The sequence below is a fragment of the Gobio gobio genome (genome assembly GCF_949357685.1).
Source record: "Gobio gobio genome assembly, chromosome: 21".
Lineage (NCBI taxonomy): Eukaryota > Metazoa > Chordata > Actinopteri > Cypriniformes > Gobionidae > Gobio > Gobio gobio.
In genome coordinates this window covers 37,440,246-37,465,405 of record NC_137117.1, presented here as the reverse complement: position 1 = coordinate 37,465,405, position 25,160 = coordinate 37,440,246, and the positions used below count along the sequence as shown (strand labels likewise).

At 38.9% G+C, this 25,160-nt stretch overlaps 1 protein-coding gene across 2 annotated transcripts in view; it reads right to left on the bottom strand.

Annotated features, from left to right (window-relative positions):
* bltp3a (bridge-like lipid transfer protein family member 3A) overlaps nucleotides 1-21,255 on the bottom strand; it is a 37,208-nt gene extending 15,953 nt beyond the window's left edge. The window contains exons 1-10 of one of the 2 annotated variants that reach the window (XM_079801803.1): nucleotides 21,056-21,255; nucleotides 11,343-11,505; nucleotides 11,183-11,221; nucleotides 9,947-10,038; nucleotides 7,491-7,680; nucleotides 4,768-4,908; nucleotides 3,880-4,050; nucleotides 3,383-3,563; nucleotides 1,897-1,983; nucleotides 248-418 (exon numbers count right to left, since the gene is read on the bottom strand). In XM_079801803.1, the coding sequence (XP_079657929.1) occupies nucleotides 248-418; nucleotides 1,897-1,983; nucleotides 3,383-3,563; nucleotides 3,880-4,050; nucleotides 4,768-4,908; nucleotides 7,491-7,680; nucleotides 9,947-10,038; nucleotides 11,183-11,221; nucleotides 11,343-11,505; nucleotides 21,056-21,099 (1,279 nt within the window). In that variant the 5' untranslated portion in view covers nucleotides 21,100-21,255. The remainder of the gene's footprint in view (nucleotides 1-247; nucleotides 419-1,896; nucleotides 1,984-3,382; nucleotides 3,564-3,879; nucleotides 4,051-4,767; nucleotides 4,909-7,490; nucleotides 7,681-9,946; nucleotides 10,039-11,182; nucleotides 11,222-11,342; nucleotides 11,506-21,055) is intronic. The other variant, XM_079801802.1, reaches the window with a different exon arrangement.
* Between the last annotated feature and the right edge of the window lie 3,905 nt (nucleotides 21,256-25,160).

The following is a 25,160-nucleotide window of genomic DNA, read 5'->3' as shown; positions in this document are numbered from 1 at the left end:
TCATGACAAATACATCCATTTTTTGAGGAACCGGTGCATCACTTCAAATATTTTTTAGTGTTTAGACTACAAAATTATAAGAATGGTACCTCACTGAAGTGACGTTAGCAGAAAAGGAATGCGTTGTCGCATTTTGAAGATTAAAAATACACTTTTATTTTCAAATAATGAGACTGATGAATCATGCACATTAACACAAACGTTTATTGATAGATTTGGGATGGGTAGACATTCAGAGAAAGTGTACCCTTGACTTTTTTGGCTGGAGAGTCTTTAGCAGACACATTTGGTTCTGTATGATGTCCAGGGATACCCAGATCCTCCACCCTAGTCTGAAATTCCTGCAGCAGTTTGGCCGCCCACTGAGCACGAGACTCCATCGCCCCGCAGTGACGCTCCCAGTGCCGACAGCCATCCCCTGTACCGCACACAGCATATGTCACTGAACAGCAGGCATCACTCAACTACACATCTGGCTGTTACCCTACAGTCAACCATTCGCACAATACATCGATCGCTGCATTGTTACAATAAGAAAAAAAAAAGACCAAACAGTGATAACCTTAACAAAAAACTCAGAGCAACAAGCTTAGGGCCGATAAGGTTTTTTTAAATATAGAAATTAATACTTTTATTCAGCAAAGAAGCATTAAGTTGATCAAAAGTGACAGTAAATACATTTATAATGTTACAAAAAAAATTATATTTCAGATAAATGTTGTTCTTTTGAACTTAAAAAAGTATCATGTTTTCTCAAAAATATAAATATTTTAAATGTATGAATGTCTCTACAATCATTATTACATATACATATACTATATCTAACACGGATGGATCTCTACCTGTCCCGATAATATAAAACTCTCCTGATATTTTGTTAAAACTTACTAAAGAATAAGGGTTCAGTTTGAGCAGATGAATTATACCATCATCACTGTCCTCGTTCAGCATCTGCCTCATATTAATCTCAAACATATTCTCAAAACTATAATTTTCAACATCAATATTTCGGTCTCTTACAGCTTCTTCAGCAGATCCACCATCAGTGACAGTGACAGTAATATTTGACTGCGTTCAGTTCTTGCTCTGCTGTAAATCTGAGCCATTTCAAGTTTTGCTGATGATTCTTCTAATCTTTTGTTTTCTGCCTGTGGTAACTATGAGTGAAACGTCACTTCATCATTGTGTGTGTCAGACATTGCCACCTTGAGGAATAAAGGTCAACTGCACTTATTCAGTCATCAGAGATTCAATTATTGGTGTGCAGGAAAAATATACTTACACTGTTACACACCTCGGGTTATTAGAGACCCTATACAGTTTTCACACAAAAAATATTGGAAAACATTCTTTTATATTTTCTTTTTTGTTATATTGTTTATAATGAATTGATTGAGGAATATTAAGAAGGTTGATGTCTAACTTTAAAAAGTGAATAAGTGAGGCTAGTGAATGATGTCCTGGGTCAATTAAGACCTGAGGTATGTGTTTAAGGGTTAAGCAGCACAACTGTTTTCAACATTGATAATAATCAGAAATGTTTCTTGATCATCAAATCATCACATGAGAATGATTTCTGAAGGATCATGTGACACTGAAGACTGGAGTAATGATGCTGAAAATTCAGCTTTGATAAAATGACTTACATTTTACAATATATTCACATAGAAAACAGTTATTTTAAATTGTAATAATAATAATAATTCACAATATTACTGATTTGACTGTATTTTTGATCAAATAAATGCAGCCTTGATGAGCAGAAGAGACTTTTGAACGTTGTGTGCATAGTCAAGTGAATTTATAACCTCAAAGCCAGAGACAGAAAAGTACAAGTTAAAACCTCAGAGCCAGAGTGTGTATGAAATGAATCCCGTCTGAACGGCCGTCTCTCACCTGGTCTGTGGAAAGGGTAGTAATCCCAGCCCAGCTTCCGGAAGGTCAGCTGCATTGCACCCTGTGTGCCTGGAGGCGGAGCTTCATCTGTGTGTACGGGATGAATCACATGGGTATGTCAGGAATATGATGATAACTGCTAACAGGAAACGTTTAGTTAATTCCAAAAATGTAAATTTTGTCATTATTTAATCTCCTTCATGTGGTTCCAAACCTGTATGACTTTCTTTCTTCCATTATACACACAAGATGGTATTTATTTGAATGTCCAAACTACTTTTTTCCCACACAGTTATTTATTCACGCTATGAAAATAGAGCACTTCAAATATGCCAGCAAATTTAAAAGCACTTGTTAAGTGATGGTCATATTCACTGTAAAACCAAGCTTCAAAGCTGTAAAATTACACCTATTTTGTGTTGGTTAAATAAAGTTAAGCAAGTGGATGTCCCACCTTCAGATTTAAGGTTAAGGTTAACGATTAATCGATTAAACGGTTTGTTCACCCAAAAATTTAAATTAGCCCATGATTTACTCCCCTCAAGCCATCCAAGGTGTATATGACATTCTTTCAGACGAATACAATCAGAGTTATATTAAAAATGTCCTGGCAAATCTAAGCTTTATAATGGCAGTGAATGGCAGCCCAAAATTGTGAAGCCCAAAAAAGTGCATCCATCCATTATAAAAGTGCTCCACACGGCTCCAGGGGTTAATAAAGGCCTTCTGAAGTGAATCGATGCATTTATGGGATCCATTTTAACACATTATGAAGTAAAATATGTAACTTGCAGCGGAACGCCTTCCATATTTAACTTACGAAAAAAGCATAACTGGCGCGTAGATGACGTCGGACTTAGCGTAGCCATTTTGAACTGCAAGAGGCGTTACATTTTCTTCGTAGGGCAGAAGCTAGATATTTTACTTTATAACGTGTTAAATATGGATATTTTTCTCACACAAACCGTCTTTATTAACCCCCGGAGCTGTATTGGTTACTTTTATAATGGATGGATGCACTTTTTAGGGCTTCAAATTTTGGGCTCCCATTCACAGCCATTATAAAGCTTGGAAGAGCCAGGACATTTATTAATAAAACTCTGATTGTATTTGTCTGAAAGAAGAAGGTCATATACACCTAGGATGACTTGAGGGGGAGTAAATAATGGGCTAATTTTCATTTTTAGGTGAACTATCCCTTTGATTGATTGTTAGTTTAAACCGATCTACTGTGGAAATTTATGTAATTTGACATTCCTAGTTAAAAGTGAAGGGTCAACAGTATAATTATGGATGTTGTAAATCCATGCTGGTATGTAAAAACATGTATGTACCCTAAGTGCATTGTATTAAATTATTACTTGAAATGTTAGTACATAGTAGTTAAAGACACTTATACAAAGTGAGTCCGCATTAATTAATTTTCAATGAGCTATTCCTCTCAAGTCACTCGGCAGAAATATAATCAGTGGTCTGAATTCATCACCAGAATCTGAAGAGCTGTCGTTGCAGATATGCAAGTCGAGACGGGAGATGAAAGTGTGGTAGGATGATTCTTTAACATCATGGAGGTCAAAATACTGGGCCGGTGTGTCAGTCGTCCCGACCGCTTCGGGTGGAGGAGGTTCAGTCCACAGAGAGTGGATCCCAGGAGAGGGAGGCGCAGTCTGGTGCACAAACACAATGAGACATAAACAAACACTCGGCACCGTCTGAGTCATTCACAGGGAGCAGCTGCCCCTGGGTACACTTGGGATTTAATATCTTATAGACGGCTTTACACAACATTTACTTTGTTGAGCTGTTTTGTAATGACAATTGTGTTCAAAAGCCACACTAAAACCTTTGCCAAAACCTGAGGCAGCTATATAGGGCAAAGGGTCTTAAATTCTGAAGTGCAGATAAGAAGAGAGAGTATCTTATGAGCCACTAAGTCGTCTTCATAACATTTTTGAGAGGGATTTAAAGGGTCCAGTGTGGCACCTGTAGTGTTTCAGCAGCCATGCTCTTCCTCTGCTGCGCGGACTTCTCCATGGCCTCACTCAAAGACTTGGCGTAGTGGATGATGGCCTTGAGCTGAGAGTCTGTCAGCACCCACAGTAGATCATCCAGTATAAAGAGCAGCTTAGAGGCCAAGACATTACAGTCCTTCACCTGAGATGAGGAGGGTAGTAACGTCAGTACAGACTACATACGATTCCATTCTGATTAGGGCTGCAGGATATGTTGACATGAAACCGGATGGTTTCACAGACAAGGCTTAAGATAGTCCCAGACTAAAATGCATGTTTGAGTTGTCTGAACTGTGAAAAGAACTTGCACTGACATATCTTAAAATATGTACCAGTAATGTTTTTTTCTAAGGCATGTTTATAAAAGCTACTTAAATGACCTAATTGAACTAAGGCCTAATCCTGGCTTAATCTAAACCATGTCTGTGAAACCAGGCTGATATATCTCAGCTGAGATTTATTTCAATAATTCAATAATTATTTCGCAGTATATACATAGAAGAGAAACAACTTATCACGTCAGTGTTTTCCCCCCAATATCATGCAGCCCAAATTCTGATGATTATGATCTAATCTTTCCAGTATCCCAAAAGCAACACACCATTATAAAATCAACTGAAAAAGATGATGCCGTCACACATTTCAGATGTCAAAATATCAAAATTCATGTCAAATGAATTAAAATACACTACAGAATGTCTATATTTCACAAAAATGGTCAATATCTTCCAAACCATGCAAACTTTACAATCAGGCAAAACCTAGGACTACTTTAACATTTTCTCATGTGACTTTAGCAAACATGTGATCAGAAGAGGGTTTTGTGAAGAGATTTCAAAATTAATAATCACACGTGTACCCTGCGTTTGAGAGCGATGCGTATACGTCCTTGGTTGGTGATGAGGCGCAATGGCGTGCTGCCCAGATCCTGTTCGTCACTCTCAATCGCATCTGCCTCTATGCGCAGACTCTGCCAGTTGATCTCCTTGAACGTTAGGACCTGCAAGACATCCCAGTATAAGACATCCAACTCAATGAAAAACATCAACACAGGCAAGGCACCTCACAGCACAGTCGTGTAAATGCAAACTTGGCGGCCAATCCTGGAGAATTTAGACTTTCCACAAAGTATATTTTGAAGCAGGGGTGTCCAATCCTGCTCCTGCCTTCCCACACGAATATATTAAGTATTCAGTCCATTTTATCACAAAATTCAAACGATAAATGCCGTTTGGACGCACTTTAATGTGATATGACTGATCACTGTATAGGCACGTCAGTTCATTCGGCAGCGTGGCGCACGCGTTCTTCCTAGTCAAAGTATAAACATGAATCAACATCTTAAGGGATGTTGAGGATACATTACAACTTACTGAAACGTATCATATGTGGTGTAATCGCTCAATTAGTGTTTCAACAGTGGAAAGACGTCAAGAAAACAGCTTGTAAACAATGTCACGTAGCATCACATTTACCTCAGAAGTTATTCATAGTCCACAGCTGTTAGTTCACTAGAGTAGAGAGATTAACTCTTTCGCTAAATATATGCACTATATTAGCATATATATATATATATATATATTAATTTTATTCTACTTAACCTGTTAGTGATGTCTTGATTATTTAATGTATGTTTAAATAAACGTCAGCCACTGTCACAGCCACTGAAGTTAATGCAAAAACTGCCTTGTGTGAAGTTTACATGTGCATACAATGTGTTATTTGAGTGTTGATTATTATATCTAAAAATAAATAGCAACTGAATTTAGGTTCAGTTTGTTTGTCTAATAGTTTGGGCTCTGTTGTTAACATTTAATAGTATTGTAACGTGCAAGTAAGGGCTCCCTATAGTTTACAGCATTATCTTTAAGAAACTTTTAGTTTAGTTGAATTCATTTAAGGACAAACACAATTTGTTCAGTAAACCACTGTTGAATAAAAATAAATAAAAAGCATTTTTTTATTTAATTTTCTCTCCCCTGCTGTACCGAACAGTGACTTCAAAACCGAGGTACATACCGAACCGTCAGTTTTGTGTACCGTTACACCCCTAACTTCCATTGTATGGGGGGGGAAATATGGGGTCAATGGGGTCCATCAACTGTCTGGTTCCCCAAATATCTTCTTTTGTGTTCAACAGAAGAAAGAAATTCATACAGCACTGGAAAAACTTGAGGGTGAGTAAATGATGACAGAATTTTGGGTGAAATATCCCTTTAAGGGATTAACAATTTGGGAAAAACTTTACATTTGGGTATTCATGAGTTATAAATGAGTGATGAGTTATTACTTCTAATAGGCCACAATTCCACTGTCGTTGCCCAATTTCAAAAAGACTTAGGATTTTATTGTGATTATCATGAAAATAAAAATAGAAATATATTACTATTGTAATAATAGTTTTGTACAGTAAAATAAAAAAATATTTTATAGTATTAATGTAAAATTCTAATTCTAATATTTACTTTTCAAACATTAAACCCCTCATGCTTTTATTTTGGTGGAAACCTGCAGGGCCCTTAAAGTTTGGCAACAGGTTTATAAATTCATCTCATTTCAAATCTGATGTAATCCGGTGAAGCGTATCACGTTCCCAAATGCACAATATAAGCGACCCAAGTTTGCTCACAGTGGCGCATTTAACTCTTAAACCCATGGTGCATATATTTTTTTAGAATTAAATAGCAGACTTTGCAGTTTGATAATTGCAGCCAATTGCAATTTAAAGGTTATACATTTTGATTTACGAACATTATTTTATATTTACATATTTTGTATATAACGGTAGGTAAGAAAATTGCCACACACGTGTATTAAGAAAATAGTGTCCGTTTTGATTTGATGTTGGCTCAGGAAACACACACACACACACACACACACACATTACAATTGGTGCATTCTGCTTTCTACTCCACTGACTTTGCTGTGCTTCAGTGGGTGGCGTAACCCTGATGCATGAGCAAAAGCACAGCTCTATATTAGGAAAGCAGGAGAGGTCATCTGTGAGTGCAACATCCATCTTAACTGCATTACAGCTCAGGATGGGTTCATTTAGAAGATCTGGCAACCCGAATACTCAGTCCATATATCAAAATGATTGGCCTGATTTCATTACCTAATGCTGGTCTGGAAAAGTAATTAAGAGGGGACTTCTCATGAGCATGTGCTTCTGTGAGTGGAGAAAAGCAAGTGAAAGAGGAACAGTGAAGTGCAGAAACACTTTGATCTGACAAGTGTTGATCTGTGCACTATGACGGTGTTGCTTTTTGTCCCCTTTTAGATTATGTAACCAATGCTATTTTTCACCATATGATTCACTTGCTCTTTAAAATGAATAAAATGACAGTTCATACTGAAAGGTGTTTTAACCTGGGTTTCACCTCTGAGTAATCCCTTTTAATGCTATAAAAACCCAAATTTTGCACTTCAAGCTAAACAAGAGTGCTTCTTCCAGCAGGTGTCGGACATGATAATTTGAAGGGGTTCAGCGTTCCATGACAGCCCAACACATACACTGAGGCATATACCTGGTTTTACTCTAACATAGCACTTTCAAAACAGGTAATACCGTCTGTACTGTACCTCTCCTCTCTTAGGGTGTGTAATGCGTGTGTTACGAAGGTCGCTCTTCTGCCATTTGGGATTGAGGCTGCAGCCCTGGAGCTGCCAGAGCTCGAAGGAGGCGTGAAACGCTCGGGCCTGAACTTTAATTGTGATGGAGTTGATGATCACAGACATTCCTTCCACAACCTTCTCGGCGAAGCCGTACTCACTGCAGAACGAGAAACAGACCGCAAACATCCGTTAGACACAATGACCGGATCTGACCTTCAATTATTGTTCACTAAAACCTACATTTTTCAGTAATTGAAATAAAATATTTAGATGAACAACTTAAAATTAAAAAAAGTTGCTTTGGAAATGAACTATAAAGACCCACAATGCACTATGAAAACCAGGGAGGACCAATGTTCACCTTAACAGAAGTTCCGAACAATGAAACATAAATCACATTAGCCAACTCACTATACATAATGACTCGATGGATGTGAAAAAATAAAAATGCTTTAAAGGGTTAGTTCACCCAAAAATGAAAATTCTGTCATTAATTACTTACCCTCATGTCGTTCGACACCCGTAAGACCTTAGTTCAAAAAGGCCTCCATTGGCAGCAATGACATTTCCTTTCTCAAGACCAATAAAAGGTACTTAAGACGTCGTTACAAAGTCGATCTCACTACAGTGGTTCTACAATAATTTTATGAATCGACGAGAATCGTTTTTGTGCGCAAAAAAAAAGCCTAAATAACTTTATTCCACAAGTTCTTGTCTTCAGTCTAGGCCTCTGACGTGAACTCACGAAGCAGCATGACGCATGCGTGAGAATATGACGTAGAACCGGCAGTTCGGGCATGCAGGAAATGCACACTTTAGCCCCATTTAGACCACTAGCCAAGACCTAAAGCACGATCAATGTAGAATTCAAAAGCTTAGATATGGCGCGTCTTCCTCTGCTTATAAACAAAGCTCCTCGCTTTCGGCTCTACGTCATATTCTCGCGCATGCATCTCGATGATTCGTGAGTTCACGCCAGAGGCACAAACGGAAGATTTTGATTTTTTTTGTGCACAAAAACTATTCTCGTCGCTTCATAAAGTTATTGTAGAACCCCTGTAGTGAGATGGACTTTGTAACGACGTCTTTAGTAGCTTTTAAGGGTCTTGAGAGTGAACCGTGCCATTGTGCCAATGGAGGCCTTTCAGAGCCATCAGATTTACACTAAAATATCTTCATTTGTGTTCCGAAGATGAACGGAGGTCTTACGGGTGTCCAACGACATGAGGGGAAGTCATTAATGACAGAATTTTCATTTTTGGGTGAACTAACTCTTTAAAGCTGTCATGACTCCTCAGCGTGATGATTGACATTTTGAACTTTCTGGATTACAATCCACCATCAAAATGACAAGTTTAATTGCATTCCAGCTGCTGTGAGAAAAGGCTATAAATGATCTGCCACCTGCAGAATCCCAACACGTGATATAGCCTACTAGCCCAGACTCCTTTATGTATACAGACGTGACGTAATGATGCAAAGACAAACAGCGGAAGCTCGAATTTCCTGCGGAAAGCTACCAGTACCACTCAAATTATAACACATTATTACAAGCTTACCGTTGTGAATCCTGCTAAGGTAAGGAGATCGTTTTGGACACTGACTGGTTATGTACTTGCTCAAAAATTTATTTGGGATCATTTTTTTTTTTTAAATGTATGGAATGCTTTAATTATATTTTCACATAAATATACATTGTTAGACAGGTAAAGAACATAATCCAGCTAACATTTAAAATAAATCTTCGTCAGAAATGTTGCAGGGATGTGTAAAGTTCATATCATACATTTTAAATAACAAACCCTGATATCAGAAATATATCAGTGCTGCTGTTGTACATAAATACCAGTAGTGATGTTGTACAACGAGGACGTTCTCATGTCGTGTCCCAATCTGTAATGAGTCAGGGTCCTTCCCAGTGCCCGAATTCATGTAAACAATATATTGATTCACAACCTAGGGAGCCAATTGAGACGCACCCTAGCGGTTTCAGAACATTCTGGCTTGTTGCAGATATTATGAAGAATATTCTAATGATATTCTGTCTCCGTCCCCGCTTCATAGCTTATGGGATCTAATTTATGGTAACCTTTTGAGGAATCATTTGTTTGTATTACAAATGGTGCAATGTGTTTTACTCTGCCAATACTTGGCATTAAGAGTTTGAATAAATAACAGTATTGATGCTTGACTTAGTAAGTACCACTAATGAATCTAAATGTCAATGTGCGTTTCTAAGTTAACACTATTAACGGTGAAATGAATCTGCAGCAGTCAGGTACAACTAGAGCTCTGGAAGTTATTTATGCTCATTATTATTGATTGAGAGGACATCATAGGGAGGGAGGGTTCAACACGTTCTGTATGATCTGTAAACCACTTTGCATTTCTATACTAAAAGGAAGAGGGCAGATCATTCTGACCTTTGGCCTGCAGTAATGGCAATTGGAGAAGGGCCGTTTGGGGGCCGCGGTTCCTCGCAGGTTCTCATTTCAACTTCTACTTTATCCAGGAACTGCAAAAGGAGAGGAAACAGAATTCCGACAGAATTCAATGGGTCAGAACTTCTGATGCACTGTCAGTCATTAGTTTAATAATGCTCTACACTTCTCAAGCCATAGCAATCCCAGAAATCTTTAGAGAAAAGTTTTAGGATGCTAGGTAAAGCTAGCTAACTTTAACTAGTTGATCTAATGTATGGGATGTTGAAGTGGTAGAGCATTAATGCACAAAATGGATTCAAAATCTGCATACATCCAAACATAAGCTTATATAACACGCATAACGTAATATTGTTCAACTAAAACCATACTGTATCTGATTAATAATTTCTCATTAAAATGCAAAAAAAAAAAAAAAAAAAGATTAGAAGGTTACATTTTGCATGGACTACAGAAAATCACTGAGATGCAAGAAAACCTAAACTAATTATATTTATATTAAATTTTCAGATGATCAATTCATGCTGCAATGGTTCATTAATAGTTGAGCATATATATGTTTCTCAACACAATTCAGAGCCAAAAGTGTGTGTGAGATATGGAAAAGAGGATAAATATATTTTACAGTAGTAATTTTGAGACAAATTGAACTCATACATTTAAAAAAAATACATATATTTTTGCATAAGATCACGTTTACAGCCTTGTTTAATAGCCAATTCAAAATGGCCTCAGAAGCTAACTTTTTATGCTTATATCTTTTTAAAAATCTAAAACAAAAATGATGTGTATAATGATAGTCTTGGCTCATTTGCAAGGTTTTAAGTAGGGGAACAACTATGTATCTCATAGGTCAAAATGGATCTGAATGCATAATGAGTGTTAGAAAGACACAAAAAGTCCCAGACTTATTCAACCTTATCATTGCTAGAGTAGTTCATTCATTCTCACATATTTTGCATATGTTTTTGCTTCAAATCAACTGCTATGGTTTTGCAATTAATCTCTGATATGATTGGCTTGTTTCAACTCTAAAACCCCTGAAATACGCTCTACTGGACCCACATTACCAGATGCTGTAACATTTGAGTGAACCACAAAAGGGTACTTTTGCAGAAGTGAAAAGGAGATCATGTGATAAACATGGGGATGACAGAATGTGACTGAGAGAAGAAACATGACGTAAGAGAGGAAACACGCTGGTGGGGAGATTCTCACCAAACATATGGGACTGGTCTTCAACTTCGTCCATTGTATCTGACATGGGAAAAAACACACACATTTTACTACAGTTCTCCAAGCTGTAATGTTATTCATGACAGTTTCCTCTTGTGCGCTACAGCTTAACGATAATTGCTCCAGTTTTTCTCCATCCTACCCGTATAGCAGCCTTGTTGCAGTAGACGCGGGTGACGGCCAGCCAGGTGGGCAGATCCAGCATGTTCTGCAGCACCTCCTCATCCAGCTCCAGGTTGGACAGCTGACCCTCTCCCTTCAGCGTGCTTAGGTTGATCTTATCTGGGGAGAGGTTCTTAGTGAACCTACACAAGAAGACGAAAGCAAGCACTGATTGGTTAGATGGTTTAAGAGTTATGAGTCAGTAAGTGTCCATCATAAATAAAAGGAAAAATTGTTCTGTTTAAAACATGCACCAAGTTTTTAGAACTCATGTCAACTTCACAAGGTTTTGAAAGACTTTTACACCATTTTCAAGTTGAATTTAAAGAGCTCCTATTATGCTTTTTTACATGTTCAATTTCCTTTAAAGGCCAGATATTTAAAGTGAAATTGAAAAACAGCGTCATTTGGCGTGACGTCATTTCAAACAAAATCAGGCCAAAGCGAATTTTGCTTCTGGAGTTCGAAACAGCTTGCCAAAGTGACGGGACATGACTGGAGAGCCAAAATGAAGGGCCCGTGCAAATATTTCCACGTTCATATGATAAGCAGATGCTTTCTTAACTGCCATTTGCTCAGTGCTGTCATTTTTGTTGCGTGTTTATTTTTTTATTGAGAAGAAAGCACACAGATCAGAGTCAGAACTCGTGAATTGACTTCTACGGACTTTTCTATGTACACAAAAGGCCTATTTCTCTCAGGTATTGTTCACAAATCTGTCTAAATGTGTGTTAGTGAGCACTTCTCCTTTGCCAAGATAATCCATCCACCTCACATGTGTGGCATATCAAGATGCTGATTAGACAGCATGATTATTGCACAGGTGTGCCTTAGGCTGGCCACAATAAAAGGCCACTCGAAAATGTGCAGTTTTATCACACAGCACAATGCCACAGATGTCGCAAGTTTTGAGGGAGCGTGCACTTGGCATGCTGACTGCAGGAATGTCCACCAGAGCTGTTGCCCGTGAATTGAATGTTAATTTCTCTACCATAAGCCATCTCCAAAGGCGTTTCAACCGGCCTCACAACCGCAGACCACGTGTAACCACTCCACACCAGCCCAGGACCTCCACATCCAGCATCTTCACCTCCAAGATCGTCTGAGAGCAGCCACCCGGACAGCTGCTGCAACAATCGGTTTGCATATCCAAAGAATTTCTGCACAAACTGTCAGAAACCGTCATCTGCATGCTCGTCGTCCTCATCGGGGTCTCGACCTGACTGCAGTTCGTCGTCGTAACCGACGTGAGTGGGCAAATGCTCACATTCGATGGCGTCTGGCACTTTGGAGAGGTGTTCTCTTCACGGATGAATCCCGGTTTTCACTGTACAGGGCAGATGGCAGACAGCGTGTATGACGTCGTGTGGATGAGCGGTTTGCTGAAAGAGTGGATTGAGTGGCCCATGGTGGCGGTGGGGTTATGGTATGGGCAGGCGTATGTTATAGACACAAACACAGGTGCATTTTATTGATGGCATTTTGATGGCACAGAGATACCGTGACGAGATCCTGAGGCCCATTGTTGTGCCATTCATCCACGACCATCACCTCATGTTGCAGCATGATAATGCACGGCCCCATGATCCCCAAGGATCTGTACACAATTCCTGGAAGCTGAAAACATCCCAGTTCTTGCATGGCCAGCATACTCACCGGACCTTTCACCCATTGAGCATGTTTGGGATGCTCTGGATCGGCGTATACGACAGAACTGTTCCAGTTCCTGCCAATATCCAGCAACTTCACACAGCCATTGAAGAGGAGTGGACCAACAATCCAACCTGATGATCAACTCTGTGTGAAGGAGATGTGTTGCACTGCGTGAGGCAAATGGTGGTCACACCAGATACTGACTGGTTTTCAGACCCCCCCAATACAGTAAAACTGCACATTTTCGAGTGGCCTTTTATTGTGGCCAGCCTAAGGCACACCTGTGCAATAATCATGCTGTCTAATCAGCATCTTGATAAGCCACACCTGTGAAGAGGATGGATTATCTCAGCAAAGGAGAAGTGCTCACTAACACACATTTAGACAATATTTGAGAGAAATAGGCCTTTTGTGTACATAGAAAAAGTCTTAGATCTTTGAGTTCAGCTCATGAAAAATGGGGGCAAAAACAAAAAGTGTTTATAATTTTGTACAGTGTATTTACCCAAAGCGAGCAACAAAACTCCCTGAAACGCCTCCATTGTAGTCTTGAGTTTTCTTCCAGGAACGAATTTTAATAATTGGAGAACAATTTCAAACAAGTAATAAAACATTTTTTATTATATATTTTAAATTAATTCTATATTTTTTATATATGAATTAAATATTTGTATAAATTATTTTACAAATGGGTCAGTGGCAAATAAAGCTTCAAAAAATGTTTTTTTTTTTTTTATCTTTTCAAAATTGATATAATGCATATTTCTGAGCCAGGAACAATGCGTCTCAATTTATAAATAACACTTCAAAGTGTTTAAATTAATTTTTGGACTTTTTTTGGTCAGGTGGTACAACCAAATACATATAGTATTTTCTGTAAATAGTCTGTTTATTTGTGTGGACAGTTGCGCCACCTGACATTCTGGGGGTTTAACATTTATTATTTGAATGTACTGAAAATTTATTAAAACCAAATACGCTTTATAGAATAAAGTGAATAATGCAATTGGACACAAAAATATGCATGTCATGTTATTGACCCAAATGTAATAAATTAATTCATAAATATCATTATGGTTATATTTGTTATAAATTATGTTTATGACAAAACTTAATAGCCAATAACATTTTAGGTCATGGGAACATATAAAACTCATATTCCTGTAACAGTCTTGGTCTCCATGCCATTTCCATCTCATTCCCCATTCAGTCACTTTTGACACTGTTATATTTTATGCTAATGATGTCTGAGCTGAAACCGCCATCACAAAGACAGTCATTGACTGCGGGTAATAAGATTACAACAGGCCTGCAGTAAGACTGCTTTAAGCCCACGGGAGCGTTTCTAACCCCTGCCCTGAGTGCCCTCAAAACCTGCTGAGATCACAGACACAAGCACACGGGGCAAATCTAATATTCACTCCACAGCACTGCGGTCCGCCAGCCCAAGATGAAACCAGCACAGTCACTATAAACGCAGAGCACAGTGTGGCCGCTTCAGAAGACTGAAGTGTTTCATGCATTTGAATAGGAAATCTCCATCTGTTCAAAGACTTCAAAGATTTACCCAGCCTTCAGAAGACCAATGAGAGGGAAATACTGGCCTACAATATTACCACACCACTTCAGTCACATTTCAACATGGTGCAATTAAAGCAAGGGTAGGCAATTTTCAGAGAGGCTAGCTTTGAAAGCATGAGATCCCACCGTCCCTTCAGAGCGTCTCCAAAACACATGAAAGCAGCAACATTTACCTGTTGAAACATACCTTCACAAGCAGCTGTAAGAGCTGTGATTATCATGTTTGAGTTGAGGGAGGGAGGCACGACAGGGTATTATCAAGACAGGCCAGTAGGTGGCGATGTCCCTCTGTAAAGAAACACTACGCTCCTATAACACGTAATACACATGTGCGTGACGTCACCGTTTACACAGAGACGGTTTACATCGGTATCGTTTTCAAATACTTGCACTTTGAAACCAGTTTTCAAAAGTTAGCATATTCAGGCCCCTAAAACGATGCACAAAACGCATAAAACAGTTTCAGTTTTTAGTTGAGAAGGTGTTGTGCAAACGGCCCCTAAAATAACACTGATTTTAAAGCTACACTGTGTAACTTTTTTAGTTTATTCTTAGCTAAAAACACTTAGTTCTTTCAAAAATATATGTGCTCATTAATGTATATTTACTTCTTTCAAGTAATAAAGTATTCTCGTAAGTTTATAATATGCCATTGAAAATACATACGGGTGAGGGGTTCGAATGCAGGTCGCCATGTTGCCCCTCCATCTTGAAAGTACATTAGCCAAAGAGGGACATACCCGTAAATTCAAGCTTCGCCTTTCGTGTTTTAACACTCGATGGCACCGTGTCGAATGTGGACGAGGTCGAACTGGAAGCCATGTTAATCTTGGACTAAATCGGCCACCGTAGGAGTTAAAACGAAATCGGAATTGAGAGGAACAGAAACTAATATTCCTTGGATGGTCATATACATTTTCACCACTAGATGGGGGAAAATATCACACAGTGTAGCTTTAAATGAAATAAGAGGAGGGGAAGACAGTATAAATGCAGTAGAATAGGTTGTAGAAGAAGAGTCGTAGAAGACGTTGAAAGGGTTTTCTAGTCAGAATGACTCAGTTGACATAAAGCAGTGAGGACAGAAAGGACTATGGGACAAACAACAGCCTGACGCCTGGAAACTCGGCATCTCTCTGCTGTCTCCTGAGAGTGCAGCCGCCAGGTGTGACGGGACTGTGTTTATCTCATTCTTCGCCTTTCTCTTCTTCTGAGAGGGGTAGTCGCTTCAAAGTAGGGCTGGGTGACAGCAAAAAACACAAACACCTGGAAACACTTTAGTATGGGGAACACGTATTCACTATTAACTACGACTTTTGCCTCAATAATTCACTGCTTATTAATAGTTATCAGGTAGTTTTGGTTTTGTTGGGTATTGGGTAGGATAAAGGGGTGTAGAATATGATCATGCAGAATAAGACATTAATATGTGCTTTATAAGTAAACAGCCAATATCCTAGTAATATGCAACTAGTTAATAATAGTGAGAATTGAACCCTAAAATAAAGTGTTACCCAAAACCCTTTTTGTATTTAGTGTTTATGTACAATATATGGACATATGCTCATCATATTTCTGTATTACTGTATTTATATTTCTTAAAGGGACATTTGACCCAAAAATAAAATATTTTTCTTTGTTCCACATAATGTGAATGTGTATAAATGTAATCCAGACTTACTTCCAAGGTCGTAACCACGTCTTGAACATGGGGGGGGGGGGCAATTTTTTTATTTTTATAAAGCTAAAGAAACAGAACAGTGAACGAAATTATAGGTCTAATTCTAGTTGGGAAATAATCCGTTTGGGACTATTATTTGCAAACAATATTTGCATTAATTTGCATCAAATATACTGTATTATTAGTCCTTAGATTCTTCGCATGAGTGAATAAATACATAGATCCGCTGTTAACATTTTGAATTCCCCAGTGGTCCGGTGGTAGAATGTTCACTAATGATTGTATATTAAGAGCAGGGACACGTTTGTGTGCATTTTGTTTTGTGATTTCACCGGAAAGAATAGAGTCCTTCTCCGCAATGGCATTAAGCGATACGTTAGATTGACGCGCTCGTCTGTTAGACCACTGAGGCAAACCAGACTAAAATGTAACTTTTAAACCCTGTCATCCTAACAGACACATACAAAGCACTGCATAATGAAGTGCAGCAGAGCAGTGCAAAAATTTCAAATATTGGGGGGGACAATTTGGACATTTCTAATTATTGGGGGGGACTTGTCAATGACTACATCTGCCATGTTGTCATTATCATGTGACCTACCAGCATCAGTTGTGGCGCTTCACTGCCATTTGTGAACCCTCTCCCGTGGCCTCATGGGATAGTAAAGCATCAATCGTATGCACTTTTGTCACTTAGGGCCCTATTTTAACGGTCTGAAGCGCATGGCACAGGTGCACTTAGGGTGTGTCCGAATCCACTTTTGTTAGTTTAACAACGGAAAAAACAGTCAACGCGTCAAATGGGTTGTACCTAGTTAATGAGTCATGGGAGTGTTTTGGGCATAACGCGCAATAAACCAATAAGAGTCTCATCTCCCATTCCCTTTAAAAGCCATTATGACTGATTTGCTATTTACATGGCGGAGTATAGACACCTTCAACCTGAGGAGTCAGTTTAATGACATGTATCAGAATGACCTATTTGCAGTAATGACGAATGAAATAAGCTACTTATTTAACCAATCGTGGCAATACACACATGCAATGACTGTCCATTATGACATGTATAGGCATTTTAATCTTGATGTACACGATAATAATCTTTTACATTGTAATCCTTTTATTTTTGTGTGCTGCTGCTGCGCATCCCTGTGTGTGTGTGTATATATTACTAAATTACGCATATTATAAACGCACACTTTAAATAATACAAAAAATACTGCGATATTCACTTTAGACCCGGTTTTTGTTGGTCAACGGTCATTTTCAGTTCCTCAAAAGAGCAACACGCCAACAATGCGCCTGAACACACCTGGTTTTCAGACCAGCGCATGGGCAAACAAATCGGCACGAGTGCATTTGCTATTTAAACAACGTGCTGCTGGATGTGAAAATGATAACTCATTCTCAAACTCATATTCAAACTATATAGAACATACTTTTTTATGATCGCAAAATAAGTACCTACTCAATAGAGTATGCGTTTTCAGACGCTGGCACAGCCCAGAAATATATAAAAGCCCACTTAAATGGGTACAAGGGCTGAATCACATCTATCTGTTCATATTATATGTTCATTATACATTCCTCTTTTCTTACGCTACTGAAGTTTCCCCTGTAACCTCTCCCACAGACCTTAACAAACAGTGTGAAAACTAGCATGTCAGGCTGATGACTGTAGACGAGTAATGTGTGTTCAGCGTTCTGTGAAGTAGAGACCGCAGCGACACATCACGCAAGACTAGATTATAAATACTCCTTTCACTAAATCCTTCCATCTCAGGGCGGGGGGAAATCATGCAAACTTGATGACAAAAAGCCCAGTGTGATAAAAGGAACGTTTCTGTGTGACTGCGACATCAAAGCCTTGGGGTGTAATGGTTAAAAAAACCCTGGAAATGGTTTGACAAGGCGACTGTCCTTCCTAGGTTGACATTTCTAACTGGCTATTTTTAAATAGCCAATGGCCTTTACTTTATGACACAATCACAAGCCATGATTTGCTAATCGGTTGAAGGTGGTATTAGAGGGAGAGACATTCTCAATTTAGAGAGATTTGATTGGACTGAGCGCAAAGTGAGTCATCAATAGTTTGTTCAGTTTTCCGGGAAGATCAAGACTGTATATTTTAAATGTGTATAACTGCTTGAAGCTGATTTTGTTCATGGCCTGATAACCATATGTTGCTGGTTCAATCCCAAGATGGAGCGAGTCACATGCTATCACTTGGCCAAGGCCCTTAAAGGGTTAGTTTACCCAAAAATGAAAATTCTGTCATTAATTACTCACCCTCATGTCGTTGGACACCCGTAAGACCTCCGTTCATATTCGGAACACAAATGAAGATATTTTTGTTGAAAGCTGATGGCTGAGAAAGGCTTCAGATAGGCCTCCATTGGCATTCAGTACATTTACACTCCCAAGACCCATAAAAGGCACTTAAAACGTCATTACAAAGTCCATCTCACCACAGTGACTCTACAATAATTTTACGATGCGACGACAATAGTTTTTGTGCGCAAAAAAAAAATCAAAATAACACCTTTATCCAACTTGTTCTTGTCTTCCGTGTGTGCCTCCACAACGCATGCGCAAGAATATGACGCAGATCCGGCGTCCTATCAATTAAGGAGCAAGAACAATAACTATAACGAACTATATTAGTTTTGTCGTCTGCCGCTTTAAATGCTCAATCTCTTAAAGCAGGACGGATTCTGATTGGCTGACAAATGGCTGGGAAAAAAAACATTCTGAAAGTGATTTTAACTATATCTCTCTCTGTTCTGTTATCATTATAGTTGTGGTGTGGACTCTGCAAACTTTTATAACAAATTTGAAAACAATTTCTTTATCGTTATTGTTATAGTCAATGTGCTTGGTGTGAACGGGTAACAGCACATCTCATCTCCTTCATTTGAAGAATCATTTACTCTATATGTTTTATAATGATTTACGTGTCAGCGATGGGATAGGGGTCTGCTGAAATCCCTACCCCTCAGTCAGTATGAGCACTAGTAATAGTAAACACTACTAAGGAGAAGGTCCGGGAATGTGAGCATGTCAAACAAGCATAAAGACATGATGCCTAGCTGTGAGCGGACACAGTGAACCAAGAAGAGGCTGAGCTGAATGAGGGAGAGCTGGCAGAGCTTCAGCCGTGACGAAGAACAGCAGGAACTAGCATGTGCTTTGACACCCACAGAGAGCCTGCTGGGAAATAAGAGCCAAAACACTGGAGTACAGGACTTCCAGGCTTCTGAAGAACGAGAAATGGTGCTCTTCTTGCGTGGACATGAAATGGGAGTCATTTATCCCAGAATATCGTCATTATAGCAGATTTAAAGTGACTAACAATCCCATAAAAGCGCAGGAGTGAGTGGAAAGTTCAATGGTAGAGCAGCGCAAATTAGCACCTGATTTAAGACACGCTCTTTTTGGCTGATAAGTAATGGCGCAAACACCAGCAAATTGACGAGGGTAAACCTTAGTAAATCAAGTAAAATATCTAGCTTCCTGCGGACCGCCTTCCGTATTCAACTTATGAAGAAAGCGTAACTGACGTATGGCATCGGGCGTTACTCTGCCGAAAGCTAGATATTTTACTTTATAAAGTTTTAAATATGGATATTTTTCTCACACAAACCCATCGATACGCTTCAGACTGCCTTTATTAACCCCTGGAGCCGTGTGGAGCACTTTTATAATGGATGGATGCACTTTTTTAGGCTTCAAATTTTGGGCTCCCATTATAAAGCTTGGATTAGCCAGGACATTTTTTAATATAACTCTGATTGTATTCGTCTGAAAAGAAGAATGTCATATACACCTAGGATGACTTGAGGATGAGTTAATCATTTTTTGGTGAACTATCCCTTTAATAAATACTATCAATGTCATTTGCTACAAACTTCTGTCAAACAAATATACCATCAGCTACCCCTAAAATTAAAAGGAAATGGCTGGAATTGGATTGGTAGGATATGCTTGATATGAATAATCTTCCAGGATGACCAACATCTTTACAAACTCGCGGTCACTCTGTAGTCACCTGAGGTTAAGTGTCTTAATCAAGGTCAGCCTTTACAGGACTCAAATCTACAAACATCCATTTACCAGCTCACAACTATATCCAAGGAGCAAATCAACAATAACCAAAGGCAAAAATAGTTCAAATCTCTGTTGAATAATTCTGCTTAAACTATGGGCATATCACAGTCTCTTCCCAAGCCTGACATGTTTAATATGCCACTACTCACTCTCTCTCTCTCTCACTCACTCACTCTCTCTCTCTCTCTCTCTCTCTCTCTCTCACTCTCTCTCTCTCTCCTCTCTCTCTCTATCTCTCTCTCTCTCTATCTCTCTCTCTCTCTATCTCTCTCTCTCTCTCTCTCTCTCTCTCTCTCTCTCTCCTCTCTCTCTCTCTCTCTCTCTCTCTCTCTCTCTCTCTCTCTCTCTCTCTCTCTCTCTCTCTCTCTCTCTCTCTCTCTCTCTCTCTCTCTCTCTCTCTCTCTCTCTCTCAGGCCCAGTGTTTGTCTGTATGTGTAGGTCAGTTGTGTTGTTTGAGCACAGCACCAGCACTGATGCTGCAGCCTATTAGCCTGTCAGCTAACTGACCCCAACTGCACATTTATATAGATATAGACTATAGACTATACTCAAATATAGACTACAGGTACTGCTACACACTGAGCACACGTTTGTGTGTTAGCTGTGAGACTGAGTCCCGTCAAAACACTGACACTGATGAATCAAAACATGACATTCAAACTGCATACTACCTGGACAGATGCTTCAGGATCTGCTTTTTAATGATTCCGGCCATCCCGTCAGACTGTCTACCTCTCCAGCATCTTCAGAAATCTTCTGCTGACACACACACACACTCTCTCTCACATACACACACACACACATACAAACACACACTCACACCCCGCTCACGACTTCCACTGCTGCTGCTGCTGCTCCGGCGCAGACAGCCAATGAGAATGGCCGCAGCGACTGCGTGTCAAAATAAAAGTCCTCGCTGAGAAGAGAGACTCGACCACTAGCGAGAGTCTCAATCAGCTCCCTAGTTCAGTAGCCAGGGCACTAATCAGGACATAACTCAATGGGCTGACTCCCTGATCAGTGCCCTGACTAGTGAACTAGGGAGCTGATTGAGACGCAACCTTAGTCAATTTCTGAAGGGGGAATCAAGATTACTTAAAATTATTTGAGCCCCCTAAAAAGTGCAAGACCATAAAAAGACATCAGAAAATTAATTTATTGCTATTTTCAATCTTATTAGGACAATACAAATTCGTGATTTCTTTAAAAACATGACTTTTATTATTTTATTATTTTAATGTTTGTATCCCCCTGGATATGATGCCCCAAGTGTAATTTAATTGAAAACAGAATGCTTGTTTTAGCTACATTTGAACCTACTGTAAACTTGTGTTGTAATATTCTGTTAAACAATAAATATAATGTCTATTTATGAATATATTAGCCTACTTTGTCATATATGATGTGCAAATTTATAGGGCCTATAAATTATAAACATGATCAAACTTTGCTGACAAACCTGTTGTACACAATCATGTTCATGTTTTTTTTTCAAGTAAAATGAATGTGAAATCTTTCATGATTATTATAATGTAAATGTAAGAATAACGTTAATATTGTTAGTAATAATTCAAGATGAACATGCATGAGCTGAAGCAACTGAGGTTTTCTAGATTATGCATGAAAACTTTATTTCATATTAAAAAGTAAATATCATGTTTATTTATCATGAGTTTATTTGACTGTCTCTCAACACACACACACACACACACACACACACACACACACACACACACACACACACACACACACACACACACACACACACACACACACACACACACACACACACACACACACACACACACACACGTGTATAGGTATCTATGAAATAAGATTCTCAACAAAAACACATATGCAATCTTATTTATAGAAATGTAAAAAAATATATGTATGTATATACATATATATATATGTGTGTGTGTGTGTGTGTGTGTGTGTGTGTGTGTGTGTGTGTGTGTGTGTGTGTGTGTGTGTGTGTGTGTGTGTGTGTGTGTGTGTGTGTGTGTGTGTGTGTGTGTGTGTGTGTGTGTGTGTGGGGGGGGGCATGTTATTGTGAAATATCAGGACACAAATGTGTATAATGACATGGGTATTACAAAAAGAGGGTGAAATATGAGGACGTTCCCCATGTCCTCACTTTTCAAAATGCTTATAAATCACAGAACAAGGTTTTTTTCACAGAAAGTGAACTGCACAGTCTCCTGTGAGGGTTAGGTTTAGGGACAGGGGCAGTGGCAGTGTGTGTGTAGGGGCAGTGTAAGGGGATAGAAAATACGGTTTGTACGGTATAAAAACCATTACGCCTATGGAATGTCCTCACATTTCACAAAAACAAACGTGTGTGTGTGTGTGTGTGTGTGTTTATATACACATGTCAGAAAAAAATCCATTGTATGGTTGACCTTAAAATAAATGTAATATAGCTAACTAAATGATTAATGACTAAATGATTGGAAAATATTCCTATCATCCTATTTCCTAAAAGTCTAAAGCATAAAAATATCTTGGTTTATACCCATAAAAGGGTGACGTATCCGAGTAACAAACATTTACAGGCAGACATAATTTTATGTTTCTGGACAAATTTTAAAACATGTAAGTGCCTTTGAAATATTGTAAATGTGAAATAGCTACATCAACTGTTATCTGAGGGTGAGGAGCTATTTTTAAATGCTGTTAAACACCCTTTCAACATGAAACCAAGAAATAAGACCTACACTTTCACTGCCTCTCCCTACAAATAAAAACTAAATCAGAACTAAAACCAGGATGTTTCTTATCTAAATTCACCCCTCAACAACTGATATTTTTCTTTGAAGAATTGCCACACAAAAAAAAACTAAAGAAAACCCTGCACAGTATCAGTACTTGAACAAGTATCAAAAAAACTTCATTTGCAATGTTTTGTCCCATGACCTTCATCAGGCATATACAAACGAACTATTCAATCACATTTAAAATCCACTCATGACCAATCACTGCGAAGATCCATCAACTACCAATCACAATCAGTGACTTCATCACTGTGAAAGGGTTACATCAAACATTTACATATTATATAGACTAGAGGCAAAAAAAGTTGAAAGCATCAAGAGATAATTTTATCACTCATTGAATAGGCTAATGATTCATCATTCACGCCCATAGTGATAAAGTCATGTGATAAAAGCATATCAATATCCATCACCTCCTCTCAGTGGCACTTTCACTTTTTCAATACCACAAAAGCGTAAGAAGGAAACATCATGATTCAAAGAAAGAAAATGGGCCTCAACAGGATAGTTAACATTTCTTCTAATACAACTCCTATGTTCGCTAATTCTTTGTTGTTGTTTTTTAATGCTTTATTATCAACAAATAGCATGTACAATATTAACTTCCATATTACAGTGGATAGAAGGACATGTCACATGAAAAAAGAATGGGAAAAGAGAAAAAAGTAAAGAAAGAAAACAACAGAGTGTACAATTCAAGATACTTTTTAATATGAAAATGTTAAATGATGAACATATTAGAGTTGTTTGAATTGCTTTGCTTTTTTTAGAATTGCTTTGCTTCTTTTTCCATTTTAATCTCCTTATGCACTGAAACATTTGTGAATTTACATTTGTGGAAATGAAATTTACTTTAAAATCAAATAAAATGTATAATGAAACCAGCATCCTTTGAGCAATTGTCCTTAATACAATACTAACTAAATTATGATTGTAAATGACTGACTTGCCATTGAAAAAAATTTTTTTGACCACCTTCCTAATATTGTGTTGGTCCCCCTTTTGCTGCCAAAACAGCCCTGACCCGTTGAGGCATGGACTCCACTAGACCCCTGAAGGTGTGCTGTGGTATCAGGCACCAAGATGTTAGCAGCAGATCCTTTAAGTCCTGTAAGTTGTGAGGTGGGGCCTCCATGGATCAGACTTGTTTGTTCCGCACATCCCACAGATGCTCGTTTGGATTGAGATCTGGGGAATTTGGAGGCCAAGTCAACACCTCAAACTCGTTGTTGTGCTCCTCAAACCATTCCTGAACCATTTTTGCTTTGTGGCGGCGCATTATCTGCTGAAAGAGCCACAGCCACCAGGGAATACCGTTTCCATGAAAGGCTGTTCATGGTCTCAGCAATGCTTAGGTAGGTGGCACGTGTCAAAGTAACATCCACATGGATGGCAGGACCCAAAGGTTTCCCAGCAGAACATTGCCCAAAGCATCACTGCCTCCGCCGGCTTGCCTTCTTCCCATAGTGCACCTGGTGCCATGTGTTCCCCATGTAAAAGAAAACCTGTTCCATTGCTCCGTGGTCCAGTTCTGATGCTCAGGTGCCACTGTTGGCTCTTTCGGTGGTGGACAGGGGTCAGCATGGGCACTGGTCAGCGGCTGTGCCGCCCCATACTCAACAAACTGAGATGCTCTGTGTATTCTGACACCTTTCTATCAGAACCAGCATTAACTTCCTGAGCAATTTGAGCTCCAGTAGCTCGTCTGTTTGATCGGACCACACGGGCCAGCCTTCACTGCCCACGTGCATCAATGAGCCTCGGCCGCCCATGACCCTGTCGCCGGTTCTCCACTGTTCCTTCCTTGGAGCACTTTTGATAGAGACTGACCACTGCAGACCGGGAACAGATTTTAGAGTGCATTTTTATTATTTAAAAGGAAAAACCTTCAATATCAAATTGACTAACCCAGCACGGTCAAAAAACAACCCAGCAAATGGGTTAATGTATAAAAGCCAAAAAGCTGGGTAAAAATAACCCAATATTTACACGCTTAACC